Genomic DNA, 25,511 nt, shown 5'->3' with positions numbered 1-25,511 from the left:
ATGTGTAGAAAGTTAATACCACAGAAATTCCTTAAATTTGTATTTTTCAAACTATACTTCAAGGCCAGAGAAGGTCCATTTAGAGGGAAGGAACAGGAGCAGAAGAGGGGCTCTGGATCTCTCCTGCCATCACCGTTTCCCCCTACCATCCTCAACTAGATTAGCCCTAACGGGGGGCGGGGGGGAACGGCGGTTAGAATACTTCCAGATGCTCAACCTGGTTTCAGAAAAGGCAGAGGAACCAGAGATCAAATTGCCAACATCTGCCTGATCATCAAAAAAGCAAGGGAGTTCCAGAAAAACATCTATTTCTGCTTCATTGACTATGCCAAAGCCTTTGACTGTGTGGATCACAAGAAACTGTGGAAAATTCTTGAGAGATGGGAATACCAGACCACCTGACCTGCCTCTTGAGAAACCTGTATGCAGGTCAGAAAGCAACAGTTAGAACTGGACATGGAACAACAGACTGGTTCCAAATAGGAAAAGGAGTATGTCAAGGCTGGATATTGTCACCCTTCTTATTTAACTTAGATGCAAAGTACATCATGAGAAACACTGGGCTGGATGAAGCACAAGTTGGAATCAAGATTACTGGGAAAAATATCAATAACCTCAGATATGCAGATGACATCACCCTTATGGCAGAAAGTGAAGAACTAAAGAGTCTCATGATGAAAGTAAAAGAGGAGTGAAAAAGTTGGCTTAAAGCTCAACATTCAGAAAACTAAGATTATGGCATTCAGTCCCATCACTTCATGGCAAATAGATGGGGAAACACTGGAAACAGTGGCTGACTTTATTTTTGGGGGCTCCAAAATCACTGCAGATGCTGACTGCAGCCATGAAATTAAAAGATGCTTGCTCCTTGGAAGGAAAGTTATGACCAACCTGGATAGCATATTAAAAAGCAGAGATATTACTTTGTCAACAAAGGTCTGTCTAGTTAAGGCTATGGTTTTTCCAGTTGTATGGATGTGAGAGTTGGAATATAAAGAGGGCTGAGTGCAGAAGAATTGATATTTTTGAACTGTGATGTTGGAGAAGACTCTTGAGAGTCCCTTGGACTGCAAGGAGATCCAACCAGTCCATCCTAAAGGAGATCAGTCCTGGGTGTTCATTGGAAGGACTGATGTTGAAACTGAAACTCCAATACTTTGGCCACCTGATGCAAAGAGCTGACTCATTGGGAAAGACCCTAATGCTGGGAAAGATTGAGGGCCGGAGGAGAAGGGGACAACAGAGGATAAGATGGTTGGATTTCATCACCGACTCAATGGGCATGGGTTTGGGACTCCGGGAGTTGTTGATCGACAGGGAGTCCTGGCGTGCTGTGGTTCACGGCATTGCAAAGAGTTGGACATGATTGAGCAACTGAACTGAACTGAATTAATACATATATATGTATGTATATGTAAATATATATATATGAAACTTATCTGAATAAATGATGCCCAGCTAAGAATTTTGAAAGCTTCACTCTTCAAAAATGACTCCCTATTCTGCTCCTCCGTTCCGTTCTGTCGCTCAGTCGTGTCCGACTCTTTGCGACCCCGTGGACTGTAGCCTACCAGGCTTCTCCGTCCATGGGATTCTCCAGGCAAGAATACTGGAGTGGGTTACCATTTCCTTCTCCAGGGGATCTTCCCGACCCAGGGATCAAACCTGGGTCTCCTGCATTGGAGGCAGATGCTTTAACCTCTGAGCCACCAGGGAAACCCCATTCTGCTCCTACTGTCTATGAATTCATTGTTTCACAATGCTCTGCCTAGAATTAAAAGCATCATTTGCACTAAAAATTTGAGGAAAGGAAGGAGGCAACCATTCCTCTACATTAGAAGTCAGAAAAGTTAACCAAGGTCACCATTCGGTCCAAATGCTGAACTCATCTCTAAAAAGATAAAAGGTCTTTCAATTCATATCATACTTTTGAAGACAATATATCCATCCATCTCTTCAGCAGTTATTATTATAATTCTAAACTTTATCATTTTTCTTAACCTTTATAATAAGTGTGCAATCCATAACAGAAATCACTGCACATGTTAAATTTAGTTCTCAAAGCCTTACTTACATATGTATACAAGTATGTGAGAGTTATTAGTTGATATCTATGTGTTTCTATTTCAATACATTTTTTTTGGGAACTAATATTGTTTCAGGGCTTTCAAGGTGGCTCAGTGGTAAAGAATCCACCTGCTTTTCTTTCTCAAAGGATCTGAGAATACTGCAACTACACTGCTAAACACTGGTCTTTCTTAGCCCTTTAAAATGAATAAGAGACAGTTTCACAAACACAAGCCATTTCTGTCTTTTTATCAAATACACGAGAGTTGCTGCAAGTTACATGCAGGGGCAAAACTATTCTGCCTCCCAGTCCAACCTCCCTGTAGTGTGCAGCCTGAACAGCTCATGAGCTGTAGGCAAATTATGTTTACACTCCTCTGGAAAAGGAGAACAAGTAACAGGAATGGGAAAGCCGATTTTCTGGTCTCTGTCCCAGCACTGTTGGTTTGGGAACATATTAACAATTCAGCCTATAGCTGGGGCACAGCAGGTTCAGTAGACTCTTAACACCTTGCAAAGATTACTTAAACATGTCAGATGAGGAAAAGAAGCCAAGGGACCTGGCAAATCATTCCTTCCCTGGGTGTACCTGTCACACACTGGCAAGAGCCACACACAGGTCACTCATGGGGCTGGAATGAAATTAATCAACTGCTTTCAGGAGGGAGCAGCTTTGGTTTCCTCTAGTTTTCAATATGTTCCTGAACATAATGCAAAATGCTCACACTGGTCTCTAAAGCCCTAAGTGGTATGAATTCTGGCTACCTTGAGGATGACGTATGCCCCTGAATAACAAAAAAACTTTCCAGGGAGCCTGTGTATTCAGCTTCCAAAATAAAAGACAGGTGGACAGCAGCACAGTTTTCTGTTTGAGCAAGAGTCTGCCTCCCTTTGTCATTTAGAATCTGCAAATAAGTTGTGATGTATCATAACAGGCACCGTCAAGCTATTTTAGAAATGGTAAGGATTTGGAAGCACTCTGTCCAACAGTTTTAGGCAATTTATATGTGTGCTTAAAGTTAGAATTGGGTTGAGGTTAGAAACCAGTCTTTTAGGTCAATTTAGGACTTTTACTTTGATAACACTGTTCATTCATTCTTAATTCATTCATCAAATATTTTTCAGTTACCTTCTATTTCCCATTGCTATAGGTGCAAGATGGGCTTCCCTGGTAACTCAGATGGTAAAGAATATGTCTGCAATGCAAGAGACCTGAGTTTGATCCCTGGGTAGGGAAGATCCCCTGGAGAAGGAAATGGCAACCCACTCCAGTATTCTTGCCTAGAGAACTCCAAAGACAGAGGAGCCTGGTGGGCCAGAGTCCAGGTGGTTGCAAAGGGTCGGGCATGACTGAGCAACTGACACTTTTCATAAGTGCAAGAGATTCAACAATAATCAATACATATGATGGAGCTACTTTTTCCACAGAGGGTTAATCTTCAAAAGTGACTGCTAAATTATGACTTAAATACAATTATTTGTATTTTTGTGTTAATTTGTTAAAGTTTTCAAAAATAAAAGTAACCCTTTTTATTAGATACATTTTATCCTTTAAGATCCAGCAGTGGAAACTCTACACCAAGAAGTCTTCCGGAACCACTTCTCCCTAATCAGCTTAAAGACAGTGAAATCGCTCAGTCATATCTGACTTTTTGCAACCCCATGGACTGTAGCCTACCAGGCTCCTCCACCTATGGAATTTTCCAGGCAAGAGTACTGGAGCAGGTTGCCATTTCCTTCTCCAGGGGATCTTCCTGACCCAGGGATCGAACCTTGGTCTCCCACATTGTAGGCAGATGCTTTACCATCTGAGCCACCAGGGAAGCCTAATCAGCTTAAGCAGGACTTTAACTTTCACCCACAATAATTTCATCATAGGGAGCCTTAGTACTAACGTTTAACTCTCCCCATCTCAATATAGACTCACAAACACATCTCAATAACACAATCAGCATAGAAAAGAACTTCACTCTGTACATACCCCTCCCTAGAGATAGAGAGATGTGCCTGGAGCCATTCCCCACTTCTTGCTAGCCCGAAGAGTGAAAAAATATGTAGTTCATTGTTCTTCTAGATTTTCTCCAATGGCCTGAACTCTTGGGAGACCTTTCCTACATATTGAATCTATGTGTATTTGTGTGTGTCTTTGTATGTGCACATATGTGCTTGTGAGTTCGCTGAAGAATATGCTACAGGCATGGAGACAGTGCTAAAGTATATCTAAATTATATTCTTCACTTTTTCATACCCCAAAGAGAATATTCTAGCAGGGCTATAAAAACGTTCATCTTCACTCTAAGAGACACACACAGAATGGATCATTTAGGTTAACGGTTTCTGGTTTCTATTCCGAAATCCCAAAGATTCTATCAACTTATACTAGAAAGAATAAAAACCAAGAACTAGGCTCAGGACTTACTTGGCTACATATATGCCGACAGAAAAGAGCATTAGTGTTGAACCTGATTTATAAGGAAAGACAAGTAGCCCTCCTAGGGTACTTCCTTTATCCCTGAAGATATTACAGTCTCCATTCCAAAGAGAATGGTGTGAGATGATCGAACCAAAATATTTCATCTTCCACAATCTTGTAATCTGTGATTCAAAAATTGAATCTGAAAAATTGAAAATACACATGAGAACTGCTGAGTAACCATATCTAACTTGTGTATCATCTACACTATCTTTTCTTGGGAAGAACAATAGCCCAATTCCAAACACTTGGGCCTGTTAGCCAATTTCACTGATGGTCAAAGATACAATTATTGTGACTGAAGAGTGAATAGAAGGACTGGAGGAAAGTTTATTAGCCTTATTCATATCATTCTTAAGTTTTAATGACAGTCTACTGACAAAAATCTTTAAAAAGCTTAACAACCACAATTTTCTGTCAAATGCATCCATTGCTCTCTATAAGGAGAAGGTAATGGCAACCCACTCCAGTACTCTTGCCTGGAAAATACCATGGGTGGAGGAGCCTGGTAGGCTGCAGTCCATGGGGTCGCTAAGAGTTGGACATGACTGAGCTACTTCACTTTCACGTATTGGAGAAGGAAATGGCAACCCACTCCAGTGTTCTTGCCTGGAGAATCCCAGGGATGGGGGAGCCTGGTGGGCTTCCGTCTATGGGGTCGCACAGAGTTGGACACGACTGAAGCGATTTAGCAGCAGCAGCAGCTCTCTATAAGAATCCAAAGCTTTCTACACTCTTGAAGCTGTTTTAATTACTTTAACGAAATAAGATGGGTATTAAAATATTACCAACAAATTCAGTCTCAGATGAAAGTGAAACTATTGAAAATAAATTCGAGCCACTTGAGCTGTAGTTTTCCATCTCAAGGAGGTTAAAAGCAAGAGTCGAACCATATCTGAAAACATAACCGTCAACTCTTCATTTTAGACTTTAAGTGTAAGGTGGGTTAGAAAACTCCATTGAGATTTCCTTGCAGTCTCCTGGGCCTCCAGGGTAACCATAAATCTTCTTACTGCTATCTCTTCTTGAAATCTTTGCCCATCTATCCAGATTTCTCTATTAACTGCCCTGCCCCCTAAACCCACTATCTAATAGTTTAGAAAACAAGGCCCTACATGGAAGTGAGAATGGCTGAGTTAGAAACCACTTGCTACTCTTCAGATGCCTCTTCAGTCTACCACTGCACACTTGCCTTCTGAAGTTAGAAGGCAGAGAAGACCTAGCTGAAAGCATTTACTTTGCAGGTGTTAGACCTAGGCTCAGAGGGCAGACAACCTGGCCTGAAATCAATAGGATCTGAACAAGAATTCAGTTCTCTTAATTTTATATTGTGTTTAGTCTCTTGTGCTGAAAATACAGAGCACTTGTACAATATACTTCCTACAAGATACTGGATATATTAAAAACCTGATGCTATTCATCATCCTTGCAAAAAAATATACTATATACTTCCTACAAGATACTGGATCTATTAAAAACCTGATGCTATTCATCATCCTTGTGAAAAAAATGCTATATACTTCCTACAAGATACTGGATCTATTAAAAAAACCTGATGCTATTCATCATCCTTGTGAAAAAAATTTATGGGCAATTCTTTTAAACAAGCCTCAAAATAAATTAGTTACTTAAAGAGCCAAGCTTTATTGCTATGAGATTAATAACTGGCTGGAGATGTTTTTGAAGAAGGCAATGATTCAAACATTCTTGATGATATGAATTGGTCTGAAATTCAGCACCTGATTAAGTTATTTTCTTATGGTACAAAATTCAAACACAACTAAGGGTTGGCAAAATTTCCACATCCTTTCAAACCTTTCCGTCTTCTTTGTGCATGCTGTAAACCATATGTCTTGGGAGACCTTCAAGGGCTCCAGTCTTGTAGCTTTAAGAAGCACTATCAGTTTCGTTCTTCCCTCACTTTTATGTCTGATTATAGAAAGATTTTCATTCTTTATTTAATGAAGCTATGATTGTGCGAATAAAACTCTGTTCTCTCTCTGTGTTTAGCCAAATGGACTTACTAGGTAACTCTTCCTGTTCTTGGTTCTTCCTCCTTTTCCTTGTAATCCCTTTGGAATTGAGTGTATATGTGTGTGTGCATGTGTGTATGTAGAGAAAAAAATATTTGATGAATATGCATTAGTATTTGAAAAATATTCTACATTTTAAGAAATACTGATTTTCAGTTCCAAATATGTTTTTCACCAATTTAAGATTGGGATGAATTACATACATGCTTTTCTGTTTATTGGCTTCTTTTATAAGGTGATAGAAGTTATTAAATATGAACTATGAAAGAATGGGCAATAAATAAAATATATCACAATATGATTTTCTTGACTCTAAAATATATCTCTTCTAATCTTTTACCTTAAATCTTTGTTTGAGGATATAGTGATTGTTCTATGATCAGTCCTAATTATTAAATTCTTTACACTTTTTTGGTTATAAAGTATCAGGGTCCTTTGGAAATGCACTTGCCAAAAGGGAGGAACAAGATATAAACAAGAATTTTAAAAGATATTAATTCTGATAAGCTAAATTCATGGCACGAATTGTCCAGAATAGATGAAACTACTTTTAATCTGATTGAGTTCCAAAAACTTCAATTACTAAATTTCAGCTCTCCTGGCATATTTAATAGAGTAAGCAGTATTCCTGTTAAGAACAGTCAATTTTTAACTGATCTTAAAGCTCTCTGAGGCCTAATCAAACAGTACTTGAGGAATTTTTAAACTAAGAACTCAAGATTCAAAACCAGTGTAATATTTCTAACAACTCTGGGGTGATGGAGTAGTGAGGAAGTTGTGACCAAGGAGTGTGGTTAATTATTGGGTATCCATCTAAAAATATGATCAGTAATGATTCTCAGACAAGAGGTTTGAGCACCCAATTATACAAATGATGGTGTGGTCTTAGATTAGGACACGAAGCTAAGACTCTTAGACATTCCTCTCATCTTCATTTCTCCCTGGGTGTCAGGATTCAATAAATAACCTCTGCAATATAAAGGAGATCGATCCTGGGTGTTCATTGGAAGGACTGATGCTAAAGCTGAAACTCCAATACTTCGGCCACCTCATGCAACGAGTTGACTCACTGGAAAAGAGTCTGATGCTAGGAGGGATTGGGGGCGGGAGGAGACGGGGACGACAGAGAATGAGATGGCTGGATGGCATCACCGACTCGATGGATATGAGTTTGAGTGAACTCCGGGAGTTGGTGATGGACAGGGAGGCCTGGCGTGCTATGATTCATGGGGTAGCAAAGAGTCGGACACGACTGAGCGACTGAACTGAACTGAACTGAATCCGGCTGTCACAGTTCAGCTCTTGGTTTAGCTCCTTGCCATCTGTTGATGATGATTAGGTGCCTCAATATGTCTAAACTTCAGTTTTCACAACTGCAAAAGGGGAATGGGAAATGATGACACTTATATACAGAATGGTTCCGATGATTAAATGGAATAATCCCCACATAGCACAGGGTCTGAAACTTAATTGTTTAAACCTTGAAAAAACCTTAAGAAACCAACTCTTCTGGCCCCTTCTCTAAAAGATGAGACAACTGAAGCCCAGAGAGAAGCAATGACTTGCTTAGTATCCCATGTCTGATTAGTAAAGATATTGAGGCTAGAGCCCTGGTCTTCTTATTTGAGTCCAACATTCTCTCCTCAGCATTATCTTACTGGGAGTGCAGGACACAGAAATGTCCAAGGACCTGGTTGGTATTTCTTGACGATAATCAGAAATTGTCACAACTGCTAAGATAATGAGAAAATGCAGGGACTGAGATAATATATAAAACAGAGGTAAAGAACTGCAAGGCTAAGGTTAGGATTAGGGGGTCTATCAATTCGATCCTTGTCACTGTGTCTATGGGCAATATATCCATTTATTTTGCTCCTATTTTCAGAATGTAAAAGCAGAAAGAAAAACATTATCAAATGTCACTGGATTGTTGTCAAGAAAAGCCAATAAAAATGATTACTCTAGCAATATAAAAGTGTGCCATGAAAGCTTAATAATCAACAGTATTTAAGCAGCATGTCACTGAGTAGCTGACAGGGTGCCCATGTTTTATAGATAGCATTTATGGACTTTCACAACCCAAATTTTGACTCTTTATGAGTTGTGTGTAAATTTAGGAAGTGGTTGAAACCACATACCAAATCAAAACTGCTTCTGAGGCACCCTGCCAAGTAAGTGTAAATATCCCTGGGAAATTTCACATGTAACACAGTGCTGTGGAAGTGGGTCTATCCTTTGGGGAGCTAAGACTATTATGGATGGATACCTTGAGCCTTAGAACATTTTGTTATGGGGAATGTAAAAAATTTCTCCAATTCTAGAAACGGGTTGGGTATTTCATTTTTTTTACACATAATTATAATTTCCGAAACTATAAAATTTGTAGCTATTCTTTTTCTAATAATTTGGTTATAGAGACACATATTACTAAAAACCCTTTTAGCATGTAGCCCAACTGCATGCACTGCTGTCTCATCCATATTTTGTCCCACAGTGCACTGGCATATAAAGGTACTCCACATATTTTAGCAGACTTCAAATGAGTTGAGATTATTACTGTGATGGTTTTCAACATTACTGCTTGAATTTCATCCCATTCCATTACTGAATGAGAACTCCTTAAGATCAGCAACCATAGGTCATCTTTGTGAGCCTGATGCTGGGCATGGTAGAAAGTTAATATAAATGAAAGGCAAAAAGGAAAGGACAAAAAGAGAGAGGAAAAGAGGGAGGGAAGGAAGGAAGAAGGAGGCAGAAAAAGGAAGAAGAGAGGTAGGAAGACACTGAATTTCTATTCAGAGGGATGATAAATAGAACTCCTCTCTTTCCTAGATCATTATTGATGACCCCAATTAGAAAGGTAAAGAGACCATGACAATAGAATGCAGCCAAACTCAACATACAGAAAATGTAGCATAACCTAGAGTAATACATCCTACTTCCCACAGTCAAGTGCCCTGTGGTGGTTACTCAGGCAACATCTCAATTTCCAGCTTCCTGGATGTGTTCCCTTAGTAGTACGACATTACTTAGAATAGTCAGAGAAGAAATGTTGGCGTCTTTTGTCAGGGAAAGTCAGCAGGTTATCATGGAGAAGAAGAGACACAGCAGACAATTCTCTCCCTGAGAATCACTAAGCACAGTGATTCTATCCAGCGAAGAGACGCCAGAGACATTGTCATTAAAAGAGGCTTGAAGGTTCTCTCCTCATGGCTGAAGGGGGACAGTGCCATAAAGATAACATAAACACTCCTCCTCCTATAAAGGAATCATCATTAGAAATGCACAGAAAATTTTTTGCCTTAGATATACAGAGGATGTGCAGGCAAAGTGGCAAAGCAGAGATAGGAAGATATGGCTGGAGGATTAAAAAAAATTCTGAAAGTCCTACTGCAAATGAGATCCATCTGTTATAAACTCACTAATATAAAGGTAGTAAAACAAACCAAACAGTTATAATTTAGAAAGAATTTCCATTTGTACTAAAGTAGTGATCAAACTGATCCAAAATTTTGACCCCTTCACTGACAGCAATTTTTATCTTGACTCTCTCTTGTGGCTTGTTCTGCCCCCAACCCCACTCAACCTTCTCAGATTGATCTCTCCACCCTTTCAGGCAGTCACAGAATCCTAAAGCAGCCCAGGGTAGCCATCCATTCCCAGACGGTAGAGGTCAATTGGGAATATTGTTCTTTTATCCTGGATTAGAATGAAACCCAATAAGACACAGAGGAGAATGTGGTGCAGGGCCCATGGGAATCTGGGCTTGATGTGCTGTGATGGATCTGCTTGTCACCTCTAGTTTCTACAACTCCCTGAGACTTGCTATATCGGGGTAATCTGTGCTTGTCACCTATAGCAGGCAAGGCTAATAGATACATCAGTCCAGGAAGAAACTACAGGCAGCATTTGAAGATCTAACCAAGATGACAATACCTACGTAAGCTCAGAAACAATGTAAAATAAATTGCCATTTGTGACTAGCTTCAAATTGAAGTTCATCTATACTGACGAATTACCTTTCAGTGTACATACGAAACTCAGACTAACTGAGACATTTTTCAGCCAGAAATTGTAAAATTTAGGACAGTGCATGATTCCTACTTGCTTTCACTGACCAGATACACTTTTAATAAAATAAGTGAATGGCATAAGAAAGGGTGTAGGAAGACTATAAACAAATGATTATGAATTGAATTGTCCAGTTATGAATTGGTGCTGTCCAGTTTTCATTCATCACTTGACATGTATTGACCATGTAACTATTTAAAATATTTTATTAATTCATTGGAATTATTCTAACTTGAAAAATAATAAAACTGAACTTCCTTTAAAATATATTATTTTTAGATTTTTCATTGATTCAAGCAATTCTCCTTTCTATTAATCCAAATCATTTACCTCATCACATTATATGCTTCTGTCTTTACTCACAACTTCAGAAAACCCAATTTAAAAATATGATCTGAGCAATGTCAAATATTTTCTATATTTAAATCATGATAAATTTCTAAAATGTACGAAAATTACCTAATAGATAGTCTATCATAAGCAACGTGACTTCCAGCCATCATGTCTTAGGCTAGAACTTACACTTCAAGAAGAATAGTTAAGAAGGTTTGTCTTGTTGAAATAAATTAAAACCAAAACCATCATTATCACACGCCTTACCTTTTCCAGGGAAATATTCCCATCTTCTTAACCTCAAGATGTGGCCCCTGGGGCAGGTATGTAGTTAGAATAAAGATTTAAAATGAGCCACTGGTAGAAAGAGATGTGCACTTTATCTGAAGTTAGAGAATGCTAATAACAATAATGGTTAATACACTCTGGCTTCTTACTCACAGAATTTAGGGAGTAAGATGAAAGACATAGACGTGAAAATATCTAGAATAATCTTGTGCCATCCTGTAGTATCTAATGTGGAGAAGTGGATATCATGGCAATTGTCCAATAATTACTTTCTCAGTCTAACGGTCAGATGGCAAGACATTTCCCAGAGCATCCTCGTGGACTAGGTCTTTTCCCAAGGATACAGTGTGGTCCAGTCCAAATCTGGGTTCTTAGACACAACATGCATTAAATCACTAAATCTTAAAAGAGTAAACCCAACTTTTTCAACAGGCACAGAAGTAAGTTTATCTTTAAGATCTGGGGCCAAACGATATTTATGTGTCATACCAGGCCAGAGAAAGACTTTGGAAACTGGTGACCTCCTTCACCACTGTGGATGTGCTGGGGTGAGGGGCAGGTCATGTTGAGGGGTGAAGTTCCGTTAAATTTATCTTGCACTGGGAAAGCCCTATTCCAATACTGCACAGGCTCTTTGGGCAATTATAGTGAAAAAACTCCAAATTAGAGCTTCAAACCAAAGAGAACCTAGTACCTTTTTATAAGCAGAGTCAACCCTCAACCATGTATGCATATGGTAGAAGGTAGTATCTTCAATAATAAAATGATAATTTATGTTTGACTTCACAACATGTTCTATATTTGGGAGTTTTCCTTTGTTTTTGGCAAGATCAACAGACTTATTTTCCTAATTAATTTGACCCAGATTAATGTTACAATTAACATTCTCTGAGAGTACATACACATATGTACACTATTCACCAATTGATGGTGGGGAGAATGCCCAGAAACATATTGTGGGACAGGGAAAGGTGGTCTGAGATTATGTTTTTGCTGCCGGCAATTCACAAACTACATCATCTAGGGAGTTGGCTGCATTTATACCAGGCACTTCCTAGAGCCAGATAATCACGTTAGTTAATCCCCATCCATAAAATATGTGTATTCTCAGTAATAACTTCTTAAATGAAGTCTATCCTACACACAGAATGCTGTTGTGTGTTTTCCCCCCCAACCAGGATTACCTAGCTTTACTCTTTATGGCAGTTCAATTAACAGGGCAATTGCCAGACTGTCTAGTACCGGCTGCTACACAGACCTGCCTGAGTTCTTGATCAGGCTTGGAGATACTTGGGAATGTAAGTGGCCAGAGTTAGCTCCTGTCACTTTGGGGAATTCAGCGCAGCTTCCCTTGATTTCCTGAAAACGTCTTCTAGAATTTCCCCTTCTCCCTTGAAGGCACAGGTGGCCTGGCTTTCCGAATCGGCCGCCAGCCCTCCCACCCCCGCCCCGCCCCGCCCTTGGCGTCTGACCCTGGAGGTCGCTCACCTATCTTCTCCTCGGCTTGGCTGCTCTCCGCAGTCTCCGTTGGAGGCTGGGCTGTTGCCATGGCAGCAGCATCCTCTGCAGCAGGGGTGGTGGCGGCAGCAGCAGTGACAGCAGCAGGCACGTCGGCTTGTTTAGGCTCCTCCTTGGCCGGCGCATCTTCGGCCTTGGAGGACGGCGAGTTGTCAGTGGAAGCTTTAGTGGCACTTTCTGTCTCAGCAGAGCCGGCCTTCTCCTCCGAGGGGGCAGGAGCCTGGGGGGCTGCCTGCTCTGTGGCAGCATCGGGGGCGCCCTCCCCCTTCTTCTCCTCGGAAGGAGTTTCGCCGGCTTTGCCGGTCTTCTCCTCGGGCTTGGGGCCGGCGCCTGGGGCCGCTTCCGCGGGAGTGGAGCCTTCTCCCTCCTTCTTCTCCGTGCCGTCGGCGACGGCGGCTTCATCCTTCTCATTTGCCTCCGCCTCGGCGGCTGGGGCATCACCCTTCTTCTCTCCTTTGAGCTTTTTCCTCGTTATGTGTCCACGGAAGCTAGCCTGAATTTTGGTCGCGGCCTTATGAGCTTTATCTTCTGGTTTGATGCCATCTTGTTCAATCTTTTGGTCCTCATCATTTTTTTCAACCTTTTCAGAGAAAAGAGTGGGGGGAAAAGGAGAGATGGAACAATGTTCTTTTCCTTCAAATCACAGTATTCAACACATATTTATTGAATGACATATTTTGTGCTAGGCACCATACTTGGAGTTAAGCAATCAACAGTACTCTGGAAATTCAAACCAAGCCTCCTTTCTTTCCCTGGTAAAGAACTTAGGAGAGAACACATTATTTTACAGAAAAAATGATGTCCTTTGGGCCTTCCAGAATCACTGGCATTATTTTATCTGTCGTTCTTTTCCCAACTCAGTTTCTCTCCTAGGCCAAACTTAAATCAGCCTTTTTTGTAGATGTACTTTGGAAATTCAAGTCACACCCATTCTAGGTTTTCATCAAAGAGCTCTGAAAGATGTTGGTTTTTCAGGTTTTTGTGAGAGACTCTGTGAAAAACTTTATGATTTAAAAAAGTATTGTGGAAGTCTATTTGTTTCCTCAAGATTTCAAGCTTGGTCAGGAAACCAGTAGGTTTGGGGCAAAGAGTATGTTAAAGGTTTAAACAGGAAATCCCATGAGGGTCTTGTGCAAAATGCAGATGAGTTCCAGGGCTCTGTGAGGTTTGTTCAGGATGTGAGAATTCAAAATGCTAGTCACAAAATAACATCCACCTCCCTCTGTGTGTGGTCCAGCATCAGTAATGAACATACCAGGCCTTCAAGGTTTGAATTCAGAAAATGGTCATTAATCTTGAGTTCTTTTTAAACAGAAAGAGTAGGAAACACAGCTTCCACTTTTGAAACAGTGGCATATATTCACTAAATCACAATTTCTTATTCTCAAAGAAATTTAAACTTAAAATTAATTTTATATATCATCAATAGAGCCATCCTAGTACTGAAGGCAAGAGACTAGAATGTGAACTTTTTACCACTCAATCAGGTTACAGCATAACCTAGGCAGAAAATAACTTTTTTCCACATGGAAATTGAATCAGAGGAGAGGAATAAAAGGTATAGTCATGAAAAGAAACGCCTAGGCAGGTGAGTACTCAGAATTCTCTATAGTGTCATTGCCCACCATGCTGTCCCAGTGTGTGTATAGTGTATAGTTCCCACATAAACATTATATGAGTTTCAGGTGTACAACATAGTGATTCAGTATTTGTATATATTGCCAAATAATCATCACAGTAAGTTTAGTTAACTTTTGTGAATACTCTCTTAGGCAATGGGGAAATACAGCAGTGAACAAAGCAGCAAAAGACCATTAAGAATGCTTATCATGTACCAAGTCCTCTGCTTGGCCCCAATCTCGACCTTGGCCTGACCTTGGCCTTTGTTCCAGTTTAGGATGCAAATCACAGCAGGCCAACATAAGGCATGTTTTCCACCTGTCATACCAGTTCTGTCCCAGTGACCCAGATCCTGTTCATCATGATGTAGACCTGACATTCTTCAGACAAGCATATGGGCCTGTATCGCTTAGGTCCATCAACATGCTCATGGGTGTACAAAGATATTTTTGAAAATAAACTGCCTCTGAGAGTACAAGCAGGATGGATAAATTTCCAGTAAAACTCGAGGCAAGTTTTTCTTTTTCTTCAATTAATTGCACATGTAGTCACACAGAGAATGAAGGAGTGCATGACAACTCTGGAGGGGCCCCCTCTGCTTCCTCCTCGCAGTGCCATGCTGCCACACTGCTCAGTGCTCTGATGCACTACCACCTTCCCGCTCTCCTGCTGCTCTTGAGGATTCCTACTGGGACACACACGGCACAATCTGGGGCATGGGAGCAGCTGTCCCTGCCAGGAGCCCTTTGCTCAGAGATGGAAGCATAACCCTGTTAAACTAACAGTTGTGAATGGAGCATGTAGCCAAGATGTTGTTAATTTATTTTACTCTATCTTGAATTTTCTGAATGAGGCACCATCTTATGTGATAGGACATCTGCACTTGGGCCTTGATGCCAAATGGTTCTTTAATACAAGTACTGGTACTTGTGAAAGTAAACAAGACAAATGTTTGAGTAGGCAAGTGGGCATAAAGGACCCTCTGGTGACTCAAGAAAACTGCACCACCCTTTACTCTTTAAGAACACAAAAGAAAAGGGATAAACTCTTAAAACTTTGGAAAATATAAAAAGAAGGACGTTAAGTCTGAATGATAAAAAGAAGGTACTTTACAAGGAAGCTGAGTGTCTGAATGATATAAAGAAGGTTACTTTATAAGGACGAAGGAAGAGCCCCTCTAAGTTCTTTTCACCTTCATCCCCAATCTGTTTTTCTCTGTCTCAATTTATCAAATCGTCTGTCACGTTAACTTCCCAAATGATGAGGACTTAAGCTTCTGTGCACAACCTCTGTGTTGAAATGGCTATTCAGAAAGGTTCAGACTAGACGTGGGTGCGAAGATTGTGGGATCAGGCTCACCTGAACCATCCAGGAGTGGAAGGGGCACAAGACAGGAAGGGGTGGGCAGGAAGGGAGAGAATGTGAAAGAAAACAAACAAACATGGTTAGCAGAGAAGTGAGACAACCCTACAAGAGCTGGGAACCCAGGAGGTAAATACACCCAAAGAAGTGCCCAAAGTACCCCCACAGACATGCAGCTTCTCCAGGAGGAACTGCTGGGCCCCTTAATGTCATTAGAGATTTAGGGGAGTTGGAGTTTAGGAATTAAGTGGGAATAGACAACTAATACAAATTGTACGGATAGAGGGAAAGAGAGACAATGAGGGAAGCGAAAGGGAAAAGAAAAACAGGGGAAGGAAGAAGAGGAGGGGAGTGGGGAGGAAGGAGGGGAAGGAAAACCAGCCTAAGATGCGGTCAGACTTAAATGACTGTACAGAGGCATCCAGGAATAAAAATATTTTAAGTACAAACTGGGTCTTAAGCCAGAAAACGCCGAAGTGTATGTAATTTCTTTGGTGCTTGTAATTGACTCCATAAATATGACAAAGGCCAGGTTATTTCCTGGTAAATTTCCTTTCGCAGTCCTAGAGGTAATAGCATTGGTAGTGCATTTTGCTGAGAGGAGACAAGGAGAGAAGGTTTCCCAAGACTGGCTGTGGGGGAAGCCGCAGAGCATCAGACCACACAGAACTTTGCCCCACTGGAAATAGAAGAGCTTGCCTCAAACAAGGAACATGTGAGCCCAGGAAACCAGAGATCACTCAGTACATTTAGCACAACCCTTTCAGCTTCTAATGGGGAAAGCTGTGCCCTGAAATTTTGCTTCAGTTGATAGCATGAGTGAATCAGTCAGTGGTGTTTGTATTTGAACTCAGGTCCTCTCCCTTCCTACCCAACTCCAAGTCCAGTTTTATTGCATCAGTGACCTTGAATAACTTAGTCTTTCTTGTAGCAGACTATCCATAAAGTGTCATGTCAACATCCTGGTTCATCTATTCATTTAGCAACATTGAGTGCCTATGCTGGGCACCACAGACATACTAGTGAGCAGCCAGAAACTGTGTCTATCCACACAGAACTCTTTTTTAAATACACTTTAAAAAAATAACCTCATAGTATTTAGCGATCAGTAATTTCCCAGGAATTCAAGGAGACATCTGAACTTTCACCCATCTATAAAGTAAGGATGGTAGGGTGTGTGTGCTCAGTCATATCCAACTCTTTGCAGCTCCATGGACTGTAGCCTGCTAGACTCCTCTGTCCGTTGAATTTTCCATGCGAGAATACTGGAGCAAGTTGCGATGTCCTCCTCCAGGGGATCTTCCCAACCCAGGGATCAAATGTCTCCTGCCTCTCCTGCATTGGTAGGAGGATTCTTTACCACTAGCACCACCACTGGGAAGCCCGTTTAGTAAGGCCAATAGTCTAAATATGTCAGCTACAGATGGAGGAGGTCCGGAAAAAAGGAGAGCCTGGCATTTAATGGCTAAAAAACGTCAGTTTATAGTTTCATTAAAATATTTATTTTTTAAACTCAGCTTGGCCACAAATAAGCTTTGTGCTGAGCTCTGATGAAATCCTCTCATTTTTACATGGAGATGTTGCTATCCGTGAATTAATGAATGGGGGCCTCTCAATGCAGTTCTTTACATGTAGGAAGAGGGTCATGATGAGTCACCATAATTTTTTCAGAAATCTTCATTGTTATAGCTGAGAATTTTTACTGAAAAGTTCTTTGGGAGCACTGTAATTTGTGAGATCGTAAAGGAAACCAAGGTATAGAAAATGTTTATTTCTCAACTAAGGCTAAAATCTTGGATGAATGTTGGTTTGAAGGAGATGAAGGGAACCATTTCACTAACTTGCTGTTTTTGTTGTTGTTGGTTTAGTTGCTAAGTCGTGTCTGACTCTTTTGCGACCCCATGGACTTTAGCCTGTCAGGCTCCTCTGTCCTCGGGATTTCCCAGACTCTTGCCTGGAGAGGGTCACCATTTCCTTCTCCAGGGGATCTTCTTGACCCAGGGATCAAACCCCCAGTGGATTCTTTACCACTGAATCACCAGGGAAACCTACTAAGTTTTTGGGATCTAGTCAAATTTTAAGGTCCATTGGGTGAAAGGGCAATACCTTTCATCACCATTTAAGAATCACAGATAAGAAAGCCAGATAAAAGAAATAGCTATTTCATACCCAATAAAAAGCTCTGGTTAATAATTTCCTTTTTCTCTGGGGGGAGAAGGATGGACAAATTAGGAATCAGTCTAAGATGTCCAAACATTTACATTTATTATGTTACAAAAGAGCTTTCGGCAAAAAATCTATAAATGCTTAATTTTCAGAACTAAAATAACATCAGCCATTCAACTGGGACACTTCAGTTCATTTAGCTTTTTGCAGTTATCACAGGAATACTTCAGCCTTCCAAATACAGAGAAATGTGACCCTGTATCTACTTCTGCTAGTCTTAATACTACAGTGATAATACTTTACATTTTCTCTGAAACAGGATTGAATTTTAAATGCTTTTAAAAGTCATTGATGTGCATCAGTTCTTATTTCTAAGAATATCTTTAGTAAACCAAAATATTTTCAATTTGATTGAGTGAAAGATATTTCTGAGAAGTCAGATTGAAGGCCCAGAGAGATTGGAACCAGAGTAAAGTGTGGATGGGTCTGTACAAATCTAATAAATATCTACTTATGGCTCACTCTATTTTTGTTAATAATTTATTGAGGGGAAATTCACATAAGAAAATTTCACTCTGTTTTTCTATTTAGTTGGCTTTGAGCATAGTTGATAGCATATACTTTGGGAGACATGTCCAAGTATTAAAGAAACCCCCAGTGGAGTTTCTGTACTTGCACTGAATCTAGTCAAAGATCAGAAATCCAGAGAATCACCCCTTATGGAGGAGCGAAAGGAGGATGGTCCAATCTTGTTCAGTTTTGTAGAGGAAATTCTTCAGGTTTTCAGGCAGTTCTAGGAAAGAAGGTGTCATTTAAAAGATGAATAGGCATAGATCAGATATGGGGGTTTCTTAACACTCAATCTGTTTGAAAGTCTTACTAAGGGTGTGAGGGGATGGGGAACAGGATGTAAATAGATGCAATGAAACTGTTGTGCTCCAGCCAACAGTGGCCATCATTTTTTTGAACTCTGATCTTCAGTGCAATGAAGAATTCTTTTAGTTCCTAGACAGTTGGGGGCCCAGACATATGACAACTGGGCAATTCTCTGGGGGAACGTGAGACATCAAGACTGACTTTGCAGGCTTCCCGGGTGGCTCAGTGGTGAAGAATCTGCCTACCAGTGCAGGAGATGAGGGTTTGATTTGGGAAGATGCCACATGCCGCAGATCAATTAAGCCTGTGCACCACAACTATTGAGCCTGAGCTCTAGAACACAGGAGGTGCAAATACTGAGCCCACATGCCATGACTACTGCATACCCCAAAGGCCGTGCTAGGAAATAAGAGAAGCTACTGCAGTGAGAAGTGTGTGCACTGCAACTAGACAGTATCCTCCATTTGCCATAACCAGAGACAAGTCAGAGCAGTAACGAAGTCCCAACACATTAAAAAATAAAAAAAAAAAACAGAATAAAATTATTTTATAAAAGAGAGAGAGAAATACTCACTCTAAGAGTATATCTGCTCCCTTAAAAAAAAAGAGCTACTTTGTAAATCCTGGCACAGTGGTAGTGAGGGGATTCTCTTTTCCTCTTCAGATGAAGCATGCAGCATAGCTGTGCAGTTCCAGAGTCATAATAAGTGGGCAAGAAACGCTCACTGATTGACTGACTATGAGAAAACCAAATAATCCCACAGTGGAAACTGAAATAATAATGTGAACTTTTCAGATAACAGATACTGATGAAGATATGGGTCTTCACTCACTTTCATATATTATTTATTTAACATGTACAGCCCAGCAGCTTCCTGAAGAATATGAAGTGGCATATTCAACACAGTATAAAGCACTACTGGTGAAGCACTAGGTTTCCATTCAAAAGAGTTATCTTTTATTTTGTGTATGTATAACTCTATTTGTCCCACAAAGACAGATGGAGATGAAGCAAAGAGCATACTATAATTGGCACCTTCTAACAGATGAAAGTCAGCATACAAAAGGCTTTTTTTGTTCACAGCTGAATCTCCAGTTTCTAGAATGGTATCTAGCATATAGTAGATGCTCAATTAATATTTGTTAGATGAATTTAAAATTTGAAACTCAATTACTGCCATTTCAGAAAGACAATGATAAGCAAATTAATCTGGGATTGATTTTTTTGGTCAACTTTTAAAATGCTTCATTTCCCAGTGATGGACTTCAAAAGCATCTGGCTAAGACAAGTATATGTTTGCCCAACACCTAACTGAATAATGGACTTCTTGCAGTGAGGTTGAACAAAGAATCCAGTTATGAAGGAGCAGGAATCAGTTATGAATCCAGAAATGAAGGAGCAGGAATCAGACAAGTCACAAACTATAGAAATGACATTGATAATAATTTTAAAAGCACTTAGAAAGGGAAACAAATCTAGAAAAAAAAAAAAACAACCAACATATTCATCTTACCCATGGATTATCTGGAATCATATCAATCAAATTATTTTTCAAATATATATTGCACCTTTTTATAAGTTAAACAGGTGAAAATATTCAGGGAAGGTTGTTGGAGACTCTCGCCTTCCCTGTTTAGACTTAATCTGTATAATGAGCCCCATGGCCTAAGGTTGTAGGCTAGAGATGACTGGTCCCTTAGATATTCAAGGAAGGAAGCCCCCTTCTTCAAATGGGCACTGGGAAGAGGCCAGGGTTAAGACGAGGCATATACTTCTGCTGGTCTATAAAATTAATGCTTTTGAATTACAGTCCTAGAGGAGACTCTCAAGAGTCCCTTGGACAGCAAAGAGATCAAACCTGTCAATCTTAAAAGAAATCAACCCTGAATACTCATTGGAAGGACTGATGCTGAAGCTCCAATCCTTTGGCCACCTGATGTGAAGAGCCAACTCATTGGAAAAGACCTTGATGCTGAGAAAGATTGAGGGCAGGAGGAGAAGTGGACGACAGAGAATGAAATAGTTGGATGGCATCTCCAATTCAATGGACTTGAGTCTGAGCAAACTCCAGGAGATAGTGAAGGACAGGGAAGCCTGGTGTGCTGAGGTTGCAAAGAGTTGGACACGACTTAGCAGCTGAATAACAAATCTCTAAGGGCCCATGCTAGACAGAATAATTTGACTAAACTCTTTCAGAAAAAGAGTACTCTTTGGGTATGGTGAAAGAGGTATAAATAAGCTAATTGAATCAAGGGTCAAAGTCAGTGATTCTCAAGCAAATGCCAACTGAGAGTCAACTCTGAAAGGAAGGGGCTCCATGCTTTAGCAGCAGAAGCAGACTCTGATGAGAGCTGCTGATTGCAGTTCTCTACCTTGGCTTCCCAGGTGGCTCAATGGTAAAGAATTTGCCTGCCAGTATAAGAAACTTGGTTTCAATCCCTGGGTCAGAAAAATCCCCTGGAGAAGGAAATGGAAACAGCAACACACTCCAGTATTCTTTCCTGGGAAATCACACGGACAGAAGGAGCTTGGCAGATTACAGTTCATGGGGTCACAAAAGAGTCAGACATGACTTAGCGACTAAACAACAAGAACAACAACCTCTACAAGTGATCACTACCTCTTAAGTGGCATATTGGATGGAAGGAGAGGCGGACAAGGTGAGGAGATACCAGACCCTGTTCTAGAGAAGTCTCTATGCCTACAGTGGCCACTGAGCTGGGAACACAATAGAGGGACTCAGCAGGCTGCTGAAGTGGCTGAACTCACACACCAGATGATGAGCGGGACTGTGAGGCTTCCTCGGCCAACAAGTGAAGAAAGAGGAGAGCAGAGGGCAGCCAATACGTCTGGGAAAAGACAGACAAGCCTGACTGGCAGACAGTCCCTTGTACCACCATCGCAGGTGAATTCCACCGAGTTGAGCATTCCCAAGAGCAAACCACACCCCAAGCTGCTGGAGAAGGTTCCCAGAGCCAGCCGGGAGGAAGAGAAGCCCCAGCCAGACCCATTGAACTTGACCAAAAGCTCTGCTTTCCTATCAGGTAAGACTCTGCAAAATGTCTCTGGTTCAGGAAATTAAAACACAATGAGATAAATATTTAATTAAATCGCCATATTCTTCCTGCTATACTGACTAGCGATGACTGATTTATTCTTTTCTTAATTAAACTTCTTTCACTATGAAATGTAATTTACTACATTTTAAGTCAGTAGTACTGGATAAATTTTTTCCAGTGAACAAATGAGTGAGAGAGGCACTCCTCATTCACTCTGCTATATGTCCTTGCCCAAATAGTGTCACTGTTGGTCTACTTACCTGGTTTTTCCTTCTTTTTGCTTATATGAACCTGACATATATTTTTATCTCATTATTAACCGAATTGTCCCCTATAAATCCTCTGGAAGCAGGGCTTTGTCAGTTTTGTATAATCCTCAAAGCCTTGGTAGGTAAAACAGGCCTGGCACATGGTTGATGCCCCCAAAATATTTATTTGTGGTTGTTGTTAAGTGACTACATGCCATGCTGTGTTAGTGATCAGAGAGCATGTAAATGGGCAGCACCCAGATAACTGGCTGGGTGTCATTGCTTCTCTCTGGAAAACTAATGCTTGGGGTTTTGTTAAACTACTCCCCAGAGCCACAGCTCTCTCTCCTCTTAATTTATAGTGAGCATACCACATATATAGTTAGTATTTAAATTCAGTTCTCATCAAAATCCTGCAAGGAATACATCACTGTGTCTGCTTTATAATCAAGGTAAATTGGGAAACAGAAAGCAGTTATCCAGCATGTAAAGACTGGGCTTGCCCTCAATCCCTGTCTTTGTTCAGTGCTTTAAAAAAAACAAAACTGTCTTTTAAAAAATTATTTTATTTATTTATTTTTGGCTGTGCTGGGTCTTTGTTGCTGCATGGGCTTTTCTCTAGTTGCAGACAGCAAGGATTACTCTCCAGTTTCGGTGAACGGGCCTCTCACTGCTGTGGCTTCTCTGATTGTGGAGTGCCTGCTCTAGGCTCCATAGTTAGGGTGCACGGGCTTAGCTGCTCCATGACATGTGGGATCTTCCCAGACCAGGAATCAAATCTGTGTCTTCTGCACTGGCAGGTGGATTCTTTACCTCTGAGCTACCAAGGAAGTCCTATTTAATGCTTTTTAAAATAGACTGTAGGAAGCCAATATTCCCTGGTGGTAAGAGCATAGGCTATCCAGTTAGATATACAGAGGTTCAAATCTTGGCTCTGCCACTTAATTACCAGTTCCTCATCTTGGGCAAGTTAACCTGTTTCCTTACCTGTGAAAGTGAAAATCACTCAGTCATGTCCGACTCTTTGCGGCCTCATGGACTGTATAGTCCATAGAATGCTCCAGGCCAGAATACTGGAGTGGGTAGCCATTCCTTTCTCTAGGGGTTCTTCCCAACCCAGGGGTCAAACCCAGGTGTCTCGAATTGCAGGCAGATTCTTTACCAGCTGAGCCACCATGTAAGATGGAGGAGTAACAGGTTATCTCACTGGGCTGCTGTGAGCATTATATGAGTTAATATATATAAAGTACTTGGCACAGTCCCTGTTGTATTGTACATTCTCAAAAAGGGACAGCTAATTTTCACATTATACTCATTGTCATCACTCTCATCTCAATGTGATGTCGACATTACCATTAGACTGAGTCCATGCCTGCTGGTATGCCCACCCAGGGAGGAGAGAGTCCAGATCCTTAACTCTATAGTACTGTCTATACTCAGAGAGAGAAACAAACATCATCTAAAGTATGCCATAAAACTCAATCTAGTTCTTTCCTATCCTTGGGAAGGGGGTAGATCTGTTTATACTGTCAAGGGTAAATCACAATCCCTCTCTCCTAACACACACCAATCCTCTTTAACTTCACCTGTGTCTAAACCACCATACGATCCAGCATCTTTCTGATGGAAATTCACTTAAACTAGAACTGTGTTCATTCTCAAAATGTACCTTTTACTTGACACACCTGCCCCCATCCAACAACAGAAAAAATCTAATATAGCTACTATTTCACATCTCTGTCTCACTATCTGCCTATAGCTCCTCCACATCAGGAAAACAATTGCCCTGTAGGTTCTGAGAGCTCCTCTGTTTACTCATCCTTGGTGAAAGGGGTGAATGCAGCTGCCAGAAACTTTATGGGAGGTTAGCTTAGGAGCATGTGGTCCTAAGGAGAAGGAGATCAAGATTTGGGGCTTCCAACTCTATCCAGTGCGTGCCCATTGGATGTTAGTGAAGCTCCTCCAAGTGTCACCGTACCTAGTACACATCTAACATGCGTCATTAGGGTGCACGTCATTATGAAACATAGTTGACAAAAGATGGAAACGAACCCGAGATGCTATTTGCTTTAAAAAAGAATGACAGTAAATTGAATTTATATATTTCAGGTTATGAAGTACTTTCCACTTCATAAAACTGTTCATTTGGGCTCCAAAATCAATGCAGATGCTGATTGCAGCCAGGAAATTAAAAGACGCTTACTCCTTGGAAGGAAAGTTATGACCAACCTAGATAGCATATTAAAAAGCAGAGACATTACTTTGCCAACAAAGGTCTGTCTAGTCAAGGCTATGGTTTTTCCCGTGGTCATGTATGGATGTGAGAGTTGGACTGTGAAGAAAGCTGATCGCCGAAGAATTGATGCTTTTGAACTGTGGTGTTAGAGAAGACTCTTGAGAGTCCCTTGGTCTGCAAGGAGATCCAACCAGTCCATTCTAAAGGAGATCAGTCCTGGGTGTTCATTGGAAGGACTGATGCTAAAGCTGCAGGTCCAATACTTTGGCCACCTCATGCGATGAGTTGACTCACTGGAAAAGAGTCTGATGCTAGGAGGGATTGGGGGTGGGAGGAGATGGGGACGACAGAGAATGAGATGGCTGGATGGCATCACCGACTCAATGGACATGAGTTTGAGTGAACTCTGGGAGGGGAGTTGGTGATGGACAGGGAAGCCTGGCGTGCTGTGATTCACGGGGTTGCAAAGAGTCGGACACAATTGAGCGACTGAACTGAACTGAGTCTGAGCAAGTGTGCTTTCCCCTTCATAAACCGAAGCAACTGAAACACAGATTGGTGGAAAGCCCAACAAATAGTAAAATAAATCTTAAACATAGGTTTCCAATCTCCGTGAATTTTAAGGAACCTAACAGAATTCAATCTAAGAATTCAATACAAAATACTCCAAAAAAGAAGAGTCACTGAATAGTAGCAATGCTAATATAACCACTAAGACTACTTGAAGTACTTTATAATGAACAGAATTGGTCTACATTTCAGGTCTTATAACAGATAGCTCCAGAATCTCTGTATAGGAGGGATTAGGAGCAGGAACATGTTTGAAAGGGGGAAGTGGGTGATTTTTCTTGAAACTGCACTTGCACAGCAAGCATACTGCTTCGTTCAGTTCAGTCGCTCAGTCATGTCCGACTCTCTGCGACCCCATGAATCACAGCACGCCAGGACCCCTGTTCATCACCAACTCCCGGAGTTCACTCAAACTCATGTCCACAGAGTCGATGATCCCATCCAGCCATCTCATTCTCTGTCGTCCCCTTCTCCTCCTGCCCGCAACCTTTCCCAGCATCAGAGTCTTTTCCAGTGAGTCAACTCGTCGCATGAGGTGGCAAAAATATTCGAGTTTCAGCTTTAGCATCAGTCCCTCCAATGAACACCCA

The 25,511-nt window shown here is 41.0% G+C and overlaps 1 protein-coding gene across 1 annotated transcript in view; it reads right to left on the bottom strand.

The window, feature by feature from the left end:
- The window catches only part of GAP43 (growth associated protein 43), a 65,274-nt gene that overhangs the window by 26,745 nt on the left and 13,018 nt on the right, over positions 1-25,511 (bottom strand). The window contains exon 2 of the mRNA XM_088831783.1: positions 12,754-13,363. Within this exon, the coding sequence (XP_088687909.1) occupies positions 12,754-13,363 (610 nt within the window). The remainder of the gene's footprint in view (positions 1-12,753; positions 13,364-25,511) is intronic.

Source organism: Moschus berezovskii, chromosome 1 (genome assembly GCF_049115385.1).
Source record: "Moschus berezovskii isolate FMDL1 chromosome 1, NW_MosBer_1.0, whole genome shotgun sequence".
In the NCBI taxonomy this organism is placed as follows: Eukaryota; Metazoa; Chordata; class Mammalia; order Artiodactyla; family Moschidae; genus Moschus; species Moschus berezovskii.
The sequence above is the reverse complement of the archived record's forward strand: the minus strand, read 5'-3'. Positions and strand labels throughout refer to the sequence as shown.